Genomic DNA, 14083 nt, shown 5'->3' on the forward strand with positions numbered 1-14083 from the left:
CCCTTCATTCTAGGGGATGGGTATATTTATCCTTTACGCTATAGAGTTCCGTTTATCCAAAACCACTTCAACAGCATAAAATAAATTTAAATAATACTTTATACTTGTGTGAACATTTTTTATTAAGGTGTAGATAAGTAAATATAAATGTTCATTTACATATTTAAATTTCAAAATAGACTATAAGTACCCTAAGTTTTAAACTAATGAATTGGTATCAATATGAAATAAATATGTTGTATGGGTACACAAAATGACCAGAAAGCGAAATTAATCTACAATAGTTATTTTTTAAAGTGAATTAGATATTGTCTTTTTCAGGTGATGCCCTGTTCAATCTCCCCGCCTACCAAAGTGTCCGTGCGTGGAGTTCAGGCGGCCCCGCTTATCTATACAGCTTTGAGCACGTCGGCAACCTTACTAAAGGATCCCATTTCTTGCCCGGCCTGGCCCTTACTGGTAAATTTACTTTTTTCATTGTCTTCTAATCGGTTTTAAAACGGTATTGTAGGAAAAACTATTGATATTATTTAGTTTATGGTTATTCTATATAACTAAAATTAATTCAAATGAACAATATCTTGATAGGCGTACGTAATAAGCTATGATTTTCAGACGATTCCGCAACAAATTTGACCAGTAACAGTAAAGTGAAAGGTCCTGCGCATGGAGATGAGCTAGCTTACTTATTCGAGCCATTAGATGCTGAAGGCAGATCGGCTGGTGGTGAGGTGTCGAGCACGGACGCTCGTGTCAGAGAATCTTTTGTGAGCCTGATTTCAAACTTTGCTCATGGCTTAAATGCTGAAGAAAATGACAAGGGTACCTCTAAGAAGAGCTTATTTGGCTTGTTACCTTACTCAGAAGATAGCGATCAGTTTTTGAAAATATCTGACCGAATTACTACGGAAAAAGGGTTTAGGTTTGTATAGTTTTTATTATATTTACTCAAGTTGGGCTCACAGATCTAGCGAGTATGCTATGTTGTTAAAATACATTTGGATATGCAATGCCGTTGCGAGAGCGATCTGCCATGAAGCATTGCTAGGCGTTGTCCTCATATCGTTCTTTCAGTCTAGTCCATTAACTAATGGCTGCAAAAACATCCATAAGATTACTGAATCTATTAAGACCTATATCTTTCCGTTATTGCCAGTTTAAATTCGGATATCTACCGGGGGACACAACAAGATTTAAGATTTAAAATGTCGATAGATTTCTTAGCAATACGTATGTACATATTATGCCTACGGCATCCGCCAGTATTACGGATATTTTAGGATACGGAACTCTTTAAGACTGATTAAATTTGCCATAGTCCATTTTCCCGTCTCGCTCTCACAATGAACTATAAAAAATGTAGATAAGTACACCGTACAATGAAATTTCTTTTCAGATTCTGCCAAATGGGACTATGGGGTGGTATGGCGGACAGACTGACAGGGGCTCTCTGCAAAAATTTAATTGGTGATTTATTAAGTGGTCTACCGCTTCAGCTACCTTTGGACAACGTGCCATTAAATAATCTGCCACTCAACCAATTGCCATTGAACAATCTAGGCGGTGATGTGCTCCCAATGAATAATTTACTGCCAGGCGTGCTTGGTCGCAGAACTACTGTGCCACCGAGGGTGATTCAGCAAACCAGACGGACTACGCGTCGCTCTATATTAGGCCTCCCGATCGATTTGTAGATTTAATATATGTTTTATATCTATTTGCAAAATATTGTATTATTTATCATTCACGTCTTTGAATAAGTTGGGAACATATTCGTTCGTAACTTATAAGTAGTTTGAAAGGGCTACAAACACTCACAGCTCCTAAGATTCAATTGTACTGGGTCTCAATGATGTAGTCCAGAGATTAATACAAAAATATGAAATTTCTTATTTTCATATAATATGTACTTAGTTAATATTATGGGATAATGAGTTGTTTCTTTGACTCGTACCGACATGGCTATCAAGCTGTTCTTTATTTAGGAATCGCATACTTAATCGCAAAAAGACGGATTTACCGCCGTAGACGGAGTAGAGCCCCTGACTATACCTATGCATAGGTATAAGCATAAGCCTTGAAACTGCAAAATCATTAGTTGGTAAGTAATAGGTATATCTAATGCACTGCATTTTTTGCGCAGTTTAAAAACTTCTAGTGTTTTCGCAAATATAGTTGTGTAATTCGATATGTGAGAGTAAATATTTACGATAATGGATAAGCAGTAACTTGCCCTAGAAATGCTGGTGAATCACTTGAAAACCAGATTACTGAGTAATAGTTACATATACGAGTACCTATGTCAACGAGGATAATTACTGATAGTTGCCATTTGCCAAGTTCTGTATGAGGTAAAATACAGGACGATAAATTTATAAATGTTTGGTAGTAAGTACCTAAAGTGTTATTTAGATTTAACATCTTTAAGGTCTTGGTCTTTACTTTTTTATCCAAATGCTCCAGAAGGAAGTCAATTGCGGCATATTTGGGTAAGTGTTGCGTTTTTTTTTCGGTTAAGCCGACAAACGAGTTAGTGGATCGCCTGATATTAAGGGATGTTAACGGGTCATAGAAAAAAAAAATATATAAGAATATTCATGGATGCGTTGCCCAACTTATGGGCTATAGGAAAGGATCAGGGAATAGGCAATGGCGGGGATTTTTTTCAGTCTCAGGAAATCTCATCCCACCCGAAACCAAGCTAGCTGTCACATCGTATGGTATCGTACGATACGATGTGACAGCTATAATTTATAATATTTTATATAAATATATAATACTTTGATTTATGATTATGACTTATTTTTAGAAAACAGGTCTGGAGGTTGCTTAAAAATATTGAAAGGTACTTAAAGTTCTGCTGCACTGCACGCATTGAAAAGAATATAATTGACTTTATTGTATATTTGAGGAACTAGATAGCCTTTTTTATGATATAGAGGGGCAAACAAGCATACGGGTCACGTTATGATAAGTGATTACAGCGTCTATGAATATCTGCAGTACCAGGGGGTATAGAGATGCCATGCCGGCCTTATGAGTGGGAATACGCTCTTTTTTTAAGGTCGTCACGTCGTATCTGTCCGGAAATGCTGCTGGCGGCAATTGATTCGGCGCATACGAGATGGTCCTGGGGTTTCTTGTTGCACAAGGAAGCTGATCAAAGCCGTTTCTGAGCGATACTGCACTGCACCTCTCTAATTGATGAGGCTAAGAGGCGTCCATATGATAGCGCTGATGTCTCCTACTACCAACTATACCTTACCAAAGCTATACTTAATAAAGCTATTGTCAAATAAAGAAAGCTTGATTCATGCTAGTCAACATTAAATTACATGTAGGCACTTTTAACCCAGCACAACGACAACAAGGAAAAAATAACAAAAACACGAGAAAGAAAGTATGTTGAACTAAGTCACAAAATAAACATCCTATAAACAGTATTGACATGCAGGAGGTGTCTGTCATGCTATCTCCGACATACATGCGGGCGTATAGGCATGTATATTTGACACCGGGGACACAAGCCTCTACTATATCAATCGACAAATAAACAGAATCCGTTAGTGGTAAACTGTATTCGACCACAATGTCTCGTGTTTGCATGTTGTTCTTTTGCATCGTGTTTGTATACGCGAGTGGCAATTTGATAAGGGACGGAGTTGATGACCCGTCAGTGACAACAAAGGAAATTGTTGTGCCTAAAGATGTCGAAGATCTAGACCCGATTCCTGTTGTGGAACCGCAGATTGAAACTACGACGAAGAAATGTGGTGAAATTGGCGAATTTGTAAGTATAACTATAACCTACCCATGAATAAAATTAAAGACAGGTTTATATTTGATAACATCCAGTGTATGTTTAAACCTTTAGATCAAAGAAGAAATAAACTTGGTGAGGATTAATCGGGATTAATTGATTCAAACAAAATGTAATTGAAGAAAATTTTATATACAAATACAACTGTAGGTCGTAGATATTGACAATAATAATTACACTAGTAAACTGTAGATTCTTGTGTTAAAATTTTCAAAGCTTTTAGCGTTTTACCAATTGAAAAGTACCATTGCTCTGGAGTACATATACAACATTATGGTTATGCTCATGTTCATATCTGACTATTTTGTTATCAACCATGAGAATAGCCGCCTTGCAGCCTAAGCTGTGTCTTGCACACCTCCACCGTTTTTTAAGTGACTTTGGGTTTCTTTCTTTATGAAGTGTGTATCGATATCCGTTCGCGTATAGCATTGGATTGCCTCTCGATGATTCGACGTAGAAATAAAATTCTGCAACAAATATTGGATGTTATTCACAATCAAATGTTTGTGAAGATACAAATGTAATTTACTTACAGATTAAGATTATTAAATGTTTTAGTAATTATAAGTAATTTTGAAAGAGGAATTAATAAGACAACAAATGATTGGTGTAGATTTTATTTCAATGTAAGTAAGTAAATGGACGGACGACCTGGCTAAGGTCGCAGGAAGTCGCTGGATGCAGGCCGCTTCCAACAGGTCGACGTGGAGATCCTTTGGGGAGGCCTATGTTCAGCAGTGGACTTCCTGTGGCTGAGATGATGATAAGTAAATAATACTATGGGCGGAAAGACTACAAATAAAAAAAAAAAACTCTGAAAGTAAATATAATGTATTTAGTTGTAATTTGTTTGCTTGAAATTATATAAAAATAGATGTTGCTCGCAGAATTTCCCGCGCCAAAAGCCTCTTCAACTACAAAAGTCATCGCGATCTATTTAAATATCAGATTAAAAAATTGAAATATTACCTATAGGAGCAAATTACTGAAATATAAAGTAGCCCCTTAATCCTTATGTTAACCCAGAACATGGTCTCTCCGTGTGCTAAATACATATCCGTTCTGATGTGAAGGCGTTTGAAATCCGCGAGGCGATAGGGTGCAAGCCTACGGGCTATGGTCACGTCGGGCACTAATTCCATACCGGGTTCAATTCTAAATTCGATACAGTTAGTAAAGGTTGGTGCCTCAGTGTACTCACGTAATGAAATTACGCCTCCGCTTAATCATAATGTCGCGTGAGACTACTCTAAACGCTTATGACATAGCGCATTTATGTAGTATCGGTTACTAAAGACATGGACGAATTGAACTTTTAGGTATATGGAACGTCTATGTACGTTACTGGTTCTGGCTTAGGCATTTGTCTCAACGCCGATGATGATCAGTCAGCGAGTAGAACTAGAAAATAGAAACGAATTAGCGAGCACGGAGAAGCGCGTGTGTAGTTCTGATAATTTTGTCGCTGAACAATAACGAGTTTACGAGTGCGACCCAGTTTTCTCTTTTATACGTGCACGGAAAGTGACTCCACTGCACCTGATGTTAAGTGGAGTGGGGTCCAATAGAATGTCGAATGACAAGAGATGATTACTCCTCGGCAGTCGACGCAATTATGCCGGTCTGTTGGAACCGCATATACAAAGGCTGATCCCGGAACGCGACAGACTTAAGTGGGCCACTATCTTTAATACTTTGTGCACGGTGGTAGCTATTCGGGCGTATATAAAATATATCCTACCACTAGCAAATTTATTGCACTGTAGTAGAGAATGCGCGCGGAGTCTCTCGCGAATGTTTTGAGTTCTGAGTTCTTACTGACAAGCGAGTATTTCTCTGAGATAAATCTTTGATAGCTTTTGTTACTGCTACAAATTAAAATATACTGGGGTTTGATAAAAGGCATAAATAATATACTTAAGTACATTACTTATAATAATTTAGGGAAGTACTCACAATTGGGTTTAATTGATTTTTGAAAGTACCATACACAAACACTTATATTCACTTTAATTTAATATAAAAATACACTTGGAGTAATAGGTATTTTTAAGGTTCACTAGCTTTGACATGAATCAAAGATAGGAAAATAACATAATAAATTTTTCAAACACATCGTTGTTTTTACTCTGAATATTACAATGTCATCGGTAATGATGTTCCTTCGAGTTTTCGAATAAGACTGATGATTTACGAATGAATTATTAGAACAAAGTTTATAATTTTTGTTGTAAGTATTAAGAGAAATATCGCAAAAAAACGCGTTTTGAAATGCTTATATACCATGTCTTTGTCCCTTGCCTGCTCTATTGTGTAATTGATCCCTGCCAGTAGGGTGCGTTCCCTACGCGCCCCAATAAGGGCTTAGTTACAAAAATAGGCGAAACGGCACTATCCGCACTGCTTTGTGTCAGGTATCCTTGCTTTTTCCCCGTATTTTTGTCTCGCTCACACCTCACTGCTGCCTCAAACGTTCTCGTCGGCCCACGTGGGGAGTTCGTAGTTTAGGGCCCTTACGTTAAAAATTTACCTACCTGATGAGAGCGAATGACATAATATTAAGTACCCAAGTAAATTGTTCATATTGACGGTATCTAATGTTGAATAATTTGATTAGGAAATTACTGCCGTTATTTGTAAAGTAGGTAGGTGCTTACATATTTATTCGAATTTGTAAGTATATCACATTCATAGGTGTCCTGTGTCATGATCAGATTTCTGAGTTTCCAATATTTCTGGCATTGGACGTAAATAAGTGTTGTTGATAGTTAGTAATATAATATTTTACGTTAAGTATTAATAATTTTCTATCGCATAAGTACTTAGTACCTATTTTTGGAAATTCTTGCAAAATAAAATAAAATTTATGAAAAGTAGGAAAGTAAGTTATTTTTATTTAAGTAAGTACTGCAAGTGGGCGGAGGAAAAAAACAAAGAAGTGCCATCATAAGTCTTTATTCTACTTCCCATTTGTACTGAATGCCACATTTTTGTGTAGAATGTGTACTTATGTAGCTACTAGCTACTACATTATCTTTCGTGCAACCGGTTAAAAGGTGTGATAACGATATCATAATGGTCTTCGAAAGAACATAAACAAAGTGATCGAAATATTTATTACTTTAAATACCAATGTTACAACATATACTTAATGTGGTTATATTCAAAGATCATAATTTTACATATATAGATAGTTAATAGGTAGTGCAATGGCTTTGTCAATTTTAACTTATTGAGGTTTACACGTTCATTTGTCTAGGCCCCTGGGCCTGGGACCACATTATAGTAAGAACATACTATGGGACAGTGGCGAAAGGTGAGATTTTCCGAAAGCGAACCCGACACGATATGGTACTTATAGATTTGTAATATGCATGAATGTGGTTTGCAAATCGTTCTTATGAAAACTAGATTCTACATAAAGGGATGCCTATACTGCCGTGCTAAGCTCAAAAGCGGTATCTCAAAAAAAACAAAATCTTGATTTTGATGTCCTCATACTTATACTTTAAAGAAATACCCATCCCAATGAACACTTACCTTACGAAAGTAACGGTATCTTGTTTAGAACTTGTTGAAAAAAAACCATCAAAGAGTTTCTCTATCTCAGTTTTACATACAAAACTATAAAACTATATTAACAAAACTTCGATTATCTTGCAATAAGGTTTCCCTGACATCCCGCTTTTGCGCTTAGCATGGCAGTATAGGAATGGGGTATATTATGGATCCTTCGCCACTGGTACGGGACCACATGTAGTTATTAAACATTTCTAATATCTTTGTTTGTTATTCACAGTGCACGTACCACACACAATGCTGCAGCAACGCTTGCCTCGGCTACATGCGGAGATGCGTGTCTGGCTCCGGATAGAAAACACTTATTTCTTATTACTTTTTAGTTAAAAAAAAAACATTATTTATTAATTTTACGAATTGGATGTATCGGATGGTCCATGTGTGTCAAGTCAGGCGGGTTCGCGGCGAACTCCATGATCTCTTTCATAGCACCTTCGGAAATTCTCCATAGTTCTGGATAGTCCCTTTTGAAATCATTGTACCATTTGTGTATCTGGAAAAGAAATAAAAATATATTTTTAAAATTCGAATGTCTTTTCTTTATGCCCAATGTTAGATACTTAAATATTAAGAAAATAGATTTCTTTAAACTGGAATTTTGAGAGTACAATAAAACAACCTTTGCACTAATATCCTATAGGCATTAGGCACTAGAAACCTTGGTGGTGAACCAAAAAATGTCCTCAGCTAAGGTCCCTTGTCTAAGTGCGAGATCACGGGCGATCACCTGGTTCGAACCCTCCTTCCGTCCACATGGTCACCATTGCCCATAAGCTAAAAGGTTTTGTTCAATAAGCATTACCCCAAGCAGATAGTCGTTTTAAAACCCAACCTTATGGGCATATCTACGCCATTCAAAACTTTATTTTATTACATTAAGCATTAATAACACTTTGCCCCGAAGCAAAGATACTTTGAAAGATGCAGGGGACTATAACAACGTAATATTTTTGCCACTTACTTTAGCATATTTCGAAAAGTCAAAACCAATAGCCTCTAGTGTCATAGTAGAGTTGATAAGTGGAAAGTCCGCTATAGTCAAATGATCCGCTGCGGCGTATTTTTTTCCAAACCTGTTCAAATACGTTTCGAAAACGTCCAAAGCAATGTGCACTTTCTTCAAACCGAGGGGTGTACGTTCGTAATCAAAAAATATTGGCGCCATCTGGAACGATCATCATGCTTTTTTATAAAATACTGAAATAATTGATTAGATAAATCCTACTTGCCCTACTGATGTCATAAGTTAGAAAAAATTGTGAAGATATTTGTATATTTAGAAGTTTATTAGAATTAAGAATAGTTTTGCATAGAACTTGACAAACAAACAGATAAGTAGACTAACTTCTAGTTCAAAATTTTGCTACTTGTCATCCCAAAAACTGCACAATGGGAGTTTCCTTTAGGGAAGAAAATCTATACGGGCGTAGTGTTACCATTTATATATGGAGGAATGCGTATCTCGGATGCTTAAAATGATTGATTTTCCAGAAAACTGGCTATCAAAATTATAAATAGTATTAGTGATAAGTAAAAGACAAGAGATAAAAAGGATGACAAATATTTACAAAGCAAATGTAGGCCGGATTGGTTTATAGGATATCATTTCTTTGAGAAAGGTAAGTACCTAAACAAAACAACTTTTAGCAGATTATACCTAGAAATATTTTATGAGATCCTATACCTTTTGATTATTGGATATTTTTCATAGAATGATTAAAGTAATACCTCGAGGAGATATGAATGGCGTATACGATATTACTCACTGTATAAGCAGATATATTAGCGTAATATGAAGCCAAGTTGAAACACAAGCGATGATTCACGATGGCTCTGAAAATTAAATTACAAATCATTTAAAAATATATTGTAAAGGAAATATAATATCTTCTGGTGGCAGTAATATAATTCAGATACCCATTGACCAAATCCGAAGTCCCAATTTTTCAAAATACCATATATTAATCCACAAAGGATAAAGAGCTAATAATAATTAGGTACAACACCAGACAGATAAAAATGATCATAATGAACGAGGCATTATATTCATTGATACCTCGATATTCATTAGTAAGTAAGATCTAGAGAGGACTATAAAAGGTGTTTAATACTTATAATGTTACCTTGATTGTGGATCCTGCGGATATAAAGGCGAGCCCGGTTTATATTTATCGCAAATATATTGCATGATAGCGTTACTTTCACTTAAGTAAAATCCATCATCGTCCAAAACCGGAATTTCTTTTGTGGGTTCATCTAAAAAAATGTCTAATATTATGTAATGATAATTATATAATTAAAAGGAATTTATGGACAAATTTGCGCTATACCAGGATATGCAAGATTTTTTTAATTTTATTAATTCAATTTAAATAATTGGTAACGGTTCGACATAATCAATAGTATGTATAAGGTATCTATTTAGTAATTTCCTGCTCTATACTTATTGTAAATTATAATTTGTTAAACATAAACTAATACCCACCAAAGCATATTCTGCAGTCATGTGTTCTCCTTTGCCGAAATCTACATTGATCAGTTCAAAGGGTATCTCCAGTTGAGTAAGAGTCTGTCGCACTGATAGAGACGGGGGCCCATCCGAAACTGCGTACAGTTTTAATACCATGGCTGCCTGGATCTCGGAAATACTGGAATATTCATTTTGAGAAAATTAAATACCGTATATTTTAGCGGTTCAAACGAAAATTGTATTTATCTTTTCAATATATTTTATAAATGACTTAAGTTTAGGTCTTGGGTTGTAGCAGTATGTATACTATTTATTAGGTTTTAAGTTTTAAATATTAATGATATAAGTACTTAACTTTCTAAATTATGTTTTGCATAATGTCAACAACCCTTGCGAACAGTTGATTCGTAATTAAAGAATAGAGTGTAACGCCTAGATCCCAATTCCGTAGCGTTTGCGTGGTAGGTATTTGTATAGATATAAAGTCTAAAATATAACGTATCTTCGGTATTAGTATTGTAGGAAGAAAATACAATACTGCCATAAATTACTTATGAAGCGATATCTATTCATAAAAGTAATAAATATGTAGAGTTTTTTATAACTAGTTGTTTATTTATTTTCTAAAGTAATCGATTTCCAGTTTCTTCGATTATTCACAGGCAGTTACGATTATAATGTATGCCACATGTGATTATATTAAGTATGTATAATTATATACAATATACATATTATAATGTTTACATAAAGATGTATTCTACGACCATAATGTATTGTACATGTGATACTTATAAATATTAATAAGTAATTTTTGTTTACATTGTTGGGTAAAATATGTATATATCTACACATTTTAGTAGTTAACCATAATTAAACAGCTTGATAGCTACGGCATATTTTATATAATGTAACACGTCATTATCAATAATATTCACTATTGGGTTAATCTGCCATAACAATCTTTATAATCTTAAAACTTATTTTTAAAATTTGGTTTCTACTTTCTTGTCCAGAAATCATTCTCAAGATTATTACGTATAATATATTTGTTTTTTAACAAATAAGGGATAAGATATGTATTTTAAATGTATATTTTTTATTTCTTACCTCCTTTTAACAGCAGAAACAGAAACGTTCACGGTGTATGATGCTAAAACAGGTACTGAATCTACTGGAGGCCGCTACCTCCCACAGCGGACACAACGCCTGCCTTTCACTTGTCTACACGGTGTTTATTAAAACATTTAAATTAAAATGACGTTTACATACTTATTTAGATGATGAAGGTGTAATATGTAGTCTACAGTTACTACCTTATTATACGTATAGTCTGTATCTCAACCCGATTCCAAGACCCAGATAACGGTCGTAAATGTGGATTAGATCTTCGTGTATAGTATAACTAGCTTTTATTTGCGACTCCGTGTGGGGCAAAATACTGCTAATGTCTTATTGATGATTTCCCTAATCTAGAATCTTTGATACGAATAAAATAGGCAAACTATAAGGAACTAACCGCTAAGTAGTTAAATTTCCACTTTGTCTATCGCTAGAATTAAGGTGCATTGTAGTTGGTAACCTGACGGTATCTTATACAAAAGGACGAGACATATTACATGTCGCATTGCGCATTTAGAATCTAGCTAGCGTTATCAAAGATACTGAATACTATAAAACAACGAATCTTTAAATGTTTACATAATAAATCATGATAAAAAAAAAACGTAGAATCTGCTTCGCATAATATTCATTTATCGAATGTAATCGTAAGCCGCAATCTGTGATGGGTAATATGTGGTTTATGGGTGGAATAAATATTTTAATAATTATAGGTCAATACTTGGTTACTACTAGTAAGTACTAGGAGGGTAGTTGTTGCTCACGTCTGCACGCCCATGCACGGGGGAACATTATGCCACGACCCTAGGCACATAGTGTAATGTGTATAAGTACCTCTTCGTTGCTAAATACACATTGAGGCCTATAAAGTATAAGGGTTCGCGAACATCCCCCCCCCCCTCGCACCCCGTGACCGAATAGCTGTGGGTCGCCAGCATACCGTCCGCTGGCATCCTCACCGATAGCGGTATGGCCCACCAATTCTTCATTGGGACTGCCGTGGTTGCTAAGCCGGGGATCGGATCGGATCAAACTATTTCGGTTACATCTCCAAGCACAAGAGGTACTTCTTAATTAACTTACGATTACAACAGTCCAGTACCTCTATCAAATAAACTCAGGTTTATTTCAGTTTGCAGGCACGACTTCCTCCAAATACAGCAGTGCTGTTTCTAAATATTACTTACCCCACAAATACTGGGCACACCGTTGCCTGTTGCCATCTGTTTCGTACAGGTAAGTGCAGATAAGTACTAAGTTTTGTTAATTTTATTTATCGCTATGACACGCCTATTTTATCGAATATAGGACAAACGATTTTAGGATCCCCCAAACTTACTGATTCGATTATACAAGGATCCAATTACAATGCTATACATCCCATTTGAAATCTTGCCATAAATTAATAATTATTTACCTCTAAACCGCTAAGAATCTCCATCTGTTCCTGCAGCCTCATATTTGCCACTCGTTTTTTAATTTATTATGTCTTTTATTAGTACTATCTATTAACAATAATTGCATTATATTTTACAATGTAACTTAATATTTTTAGGATTTAATTAACGCTTTTTTGATATTCCTTTAAAATATGTATTAAACGGACCGCAGTTGTCAATGTAGTCAACTGAAGAATAGAGATGTACAATGTAAACACGAATAATAAAATTATCGATATTAACGACAAATGACATTTAAAACAAGTAGTAATCATTTTTACAATGAACAGTATGTTTGTGTGTTCTGTTCACGCATATTTTTAGATGACATAATTTCGTAAAAATAACGATGTAGCACCCTACATGATTCAGATTACAGAATACATTATACTTCGGATATTATAATTCAGGCGTATAAAACACACAAACGAATTCTCAAGACGACTTTCATTTCATTTAATAGTTTTTAATTATTATCTTAAAGGGCTTTGGGGAGAGTGTATTTAAAGGACAATGCCCAAAACCAGGCTATATTTGCGTCAGTCATGCGTCTTAACCAAATAATCATGTAAAATCATAATTTTAATTATTACTTCATTTGTATTTATTTCAGTCATGAGCAAATAGGGGTTTTAAAGATATGAAAAAAAAAGTTGTTTAATTGTTGCAAATCAAACACCGGATAATTTACTGCCAATATGGCGAATTGATACCAATTTATAACAAATTCCCTTTTAAATGGAATAAAAAGTTAATATGCACGATAAATGTACTTGTACTTGAATCTATAATATATAGATTAAATATATTATTCATTAAACAAAATTATTGTTATAAAAAATATATTTTACTTAATAATTATGACCAAACTCCAAATAGCTGGTAAAAAAGATAAAATATTAATCATTCTAAAAACAAACAAATGGCTACTTGTATTTGCATTGACAGAAATACTCAAGTCAGCTAAAACATGTCTTTTTTTTTTTTTTTTTTTTTTTACGTAGGTAAATCGTCAGTTGACTATCTCCCGCCTTGGGATGGGCGGGAGGGCGTGTCAGACTTTTACTGACTAAGAACCTACGGTGTTCCCATCCTTTGCCTATGTGCCTAGGTCCAAGATCCGGTGGCATTGAGACCTAGGCAGGCACCGGCCCTAAAGGGCCCCGCAAATAGCTAAAACATGTCTGGACTTTATTTTTAATTAAATGAATATATGGGTACTGATTTTTATTACACTGGCAACTGAAATTAATGACATTTTGACACTTTAGATTTGTCTGAATGAAAATATTTAATTATTAAAATATTTTACTCAAGATCAGAGTGTTATTCTTATGTATTTTAATGTTGACTCGAGAAATTCACTGTTAAGAAACACGGTATATAGTGTGTGTTCCGAACTTTGAGACGGAAGGCAGCAACACAATGTCATCTATAGCCTAGACCCAGGACAGTTAATCGAGACGACATATCCCGGCGGTGTATTAACTGCACCATTGCGGTGCCACAGCAACGATAAGTATATTTCTTAGACAGGCTATCCAGTTTGTAAGTTATGTAGATTGTTATTAACCTACCCACAATGTGTGAAAAATCTTGCAAAAACTAAAGAACACAGTTTAACAATAATAATAATCTGAACATATTTACTGA

The 14083-nt window shown here is 35.0% G+C and overlaps 3 protein-coding genes across 3 annotated transcripts in view; 2 read left to right on the forward strand and 1 right to left on the reverse strand.

Moving 5' to 3' along the window:
* LOC119188499 (acylcarnitine hydrolase-like) overlaps positions 1-1726 on the forward strand; it is a 9562-nt gene extending 7836 nt beyond the window's left edge. Inside the window, exons 9-11 of the mRNA XM_037441030.1 lie at positions 322-459; positions 616-922; positions 1397-1726. Coding sequence (XP_037296927.1) covers positions 322-459; positions 616-922; positions 1397-1694 — 743 coding nt within the window. The 3' untranslated portion in view covers positions 1695-1726. The remainder of the gene's footprint in view (positions 1-321; positions 460-615; positions 923-1396) is intronic.
* Positions 1727-3496: 1770 nt separating this feature from the next.
* On the forward strand, positions 3497-7926 carry LOC115447132. The gene is made up of 2 exons (XM_030174075.2): positions 3497-3790; positions 7623-7926. Exons 1-2 carry the CDS (start codon positions 3590-3592, stop codon positions 7695-7697), a joined length of 276 nt encoding a protein of 91 aa, XP_030029935.1. The 5' UTR covers positions 3497-3589; the 3' UTR covers positions 7698-7926.
* Positions 6763-12402, reverse strand: LOC115447112 (glutathione S-transferase 1-1). The gene is made up of 7 exons (XM_037441016.1): positions 12179-12402; positions 10980-11093; positions 9884-10050; positions 9526-9658; positions 9169-9235; positions 8364-8567; positions 6763-7895 (listed from the first exon to the last, which is right to left on the reverse strand). Exons 3-7 carry the CDS (start codon positions 10026-10028, stop codon positions 7740-7742), a joined length of 705 nt encoding a protein of 234 aa, XP_037296913.1. The 5' UTR covers positions 10029-10050; positions 10980-11093; positions 12179-12402; the 3' UTR covers positions 6763-7739.
* Positions 12403-14083: the final 1681 nt, after the last annotated feature.

Source organism: Manduca sexta, chromosome 21, assembly GCF_014839805.1.
Source record: "Manduca sexta isolate Smith_Timp_Sample1 chromosome 21, JHU_Msex_v1.0, whole genome shotgun sequence".
Lineage (NCBI taxonomy): Eukaryota > Metazoa > Arthropoda > Insecta > Lepidoptera > Sphingidae > Manduca > Manduca sexta.

Bases quoted from the DNA above. Each gene is read 5' to 3' on its own strand.
- LOC115447132 (XM_030174075.2), top strand. From the start codon at position 3,590: ATGTCTCGTGTTTGCATGTTGTTCTTTTGCATCGTGTTTGTATACGCG. The intron at 3,791-7,622 runs GTAAGTATAACT...TGTTATTCACAG, and splicing joins GTGGTGAAATTGGCGAATTT to TGCACGTACCACACACAATG.
- LOC115447112 (XM_037441016.1), bottom strand. From the start codon at position 10,028: ATGGTATTAAAACTGTACGCAGTTTCGGATGGGCCCCCGTCTCTATCA. The intron at 9,659-9,883 runs GTATTAGTTTAT...ACATTTTTTTAG, and splicing joins TGCAGAATATGCTTTGGTGG to ATGAACCCACAAAAGAAATT. The intron at 9,236-9,525 runs GTAACATTATAA...TTTAATTTTCAG, and splicing joins CCGCAGGATCCACAATCAAG to AGCCATCGTGAATCATCGCT.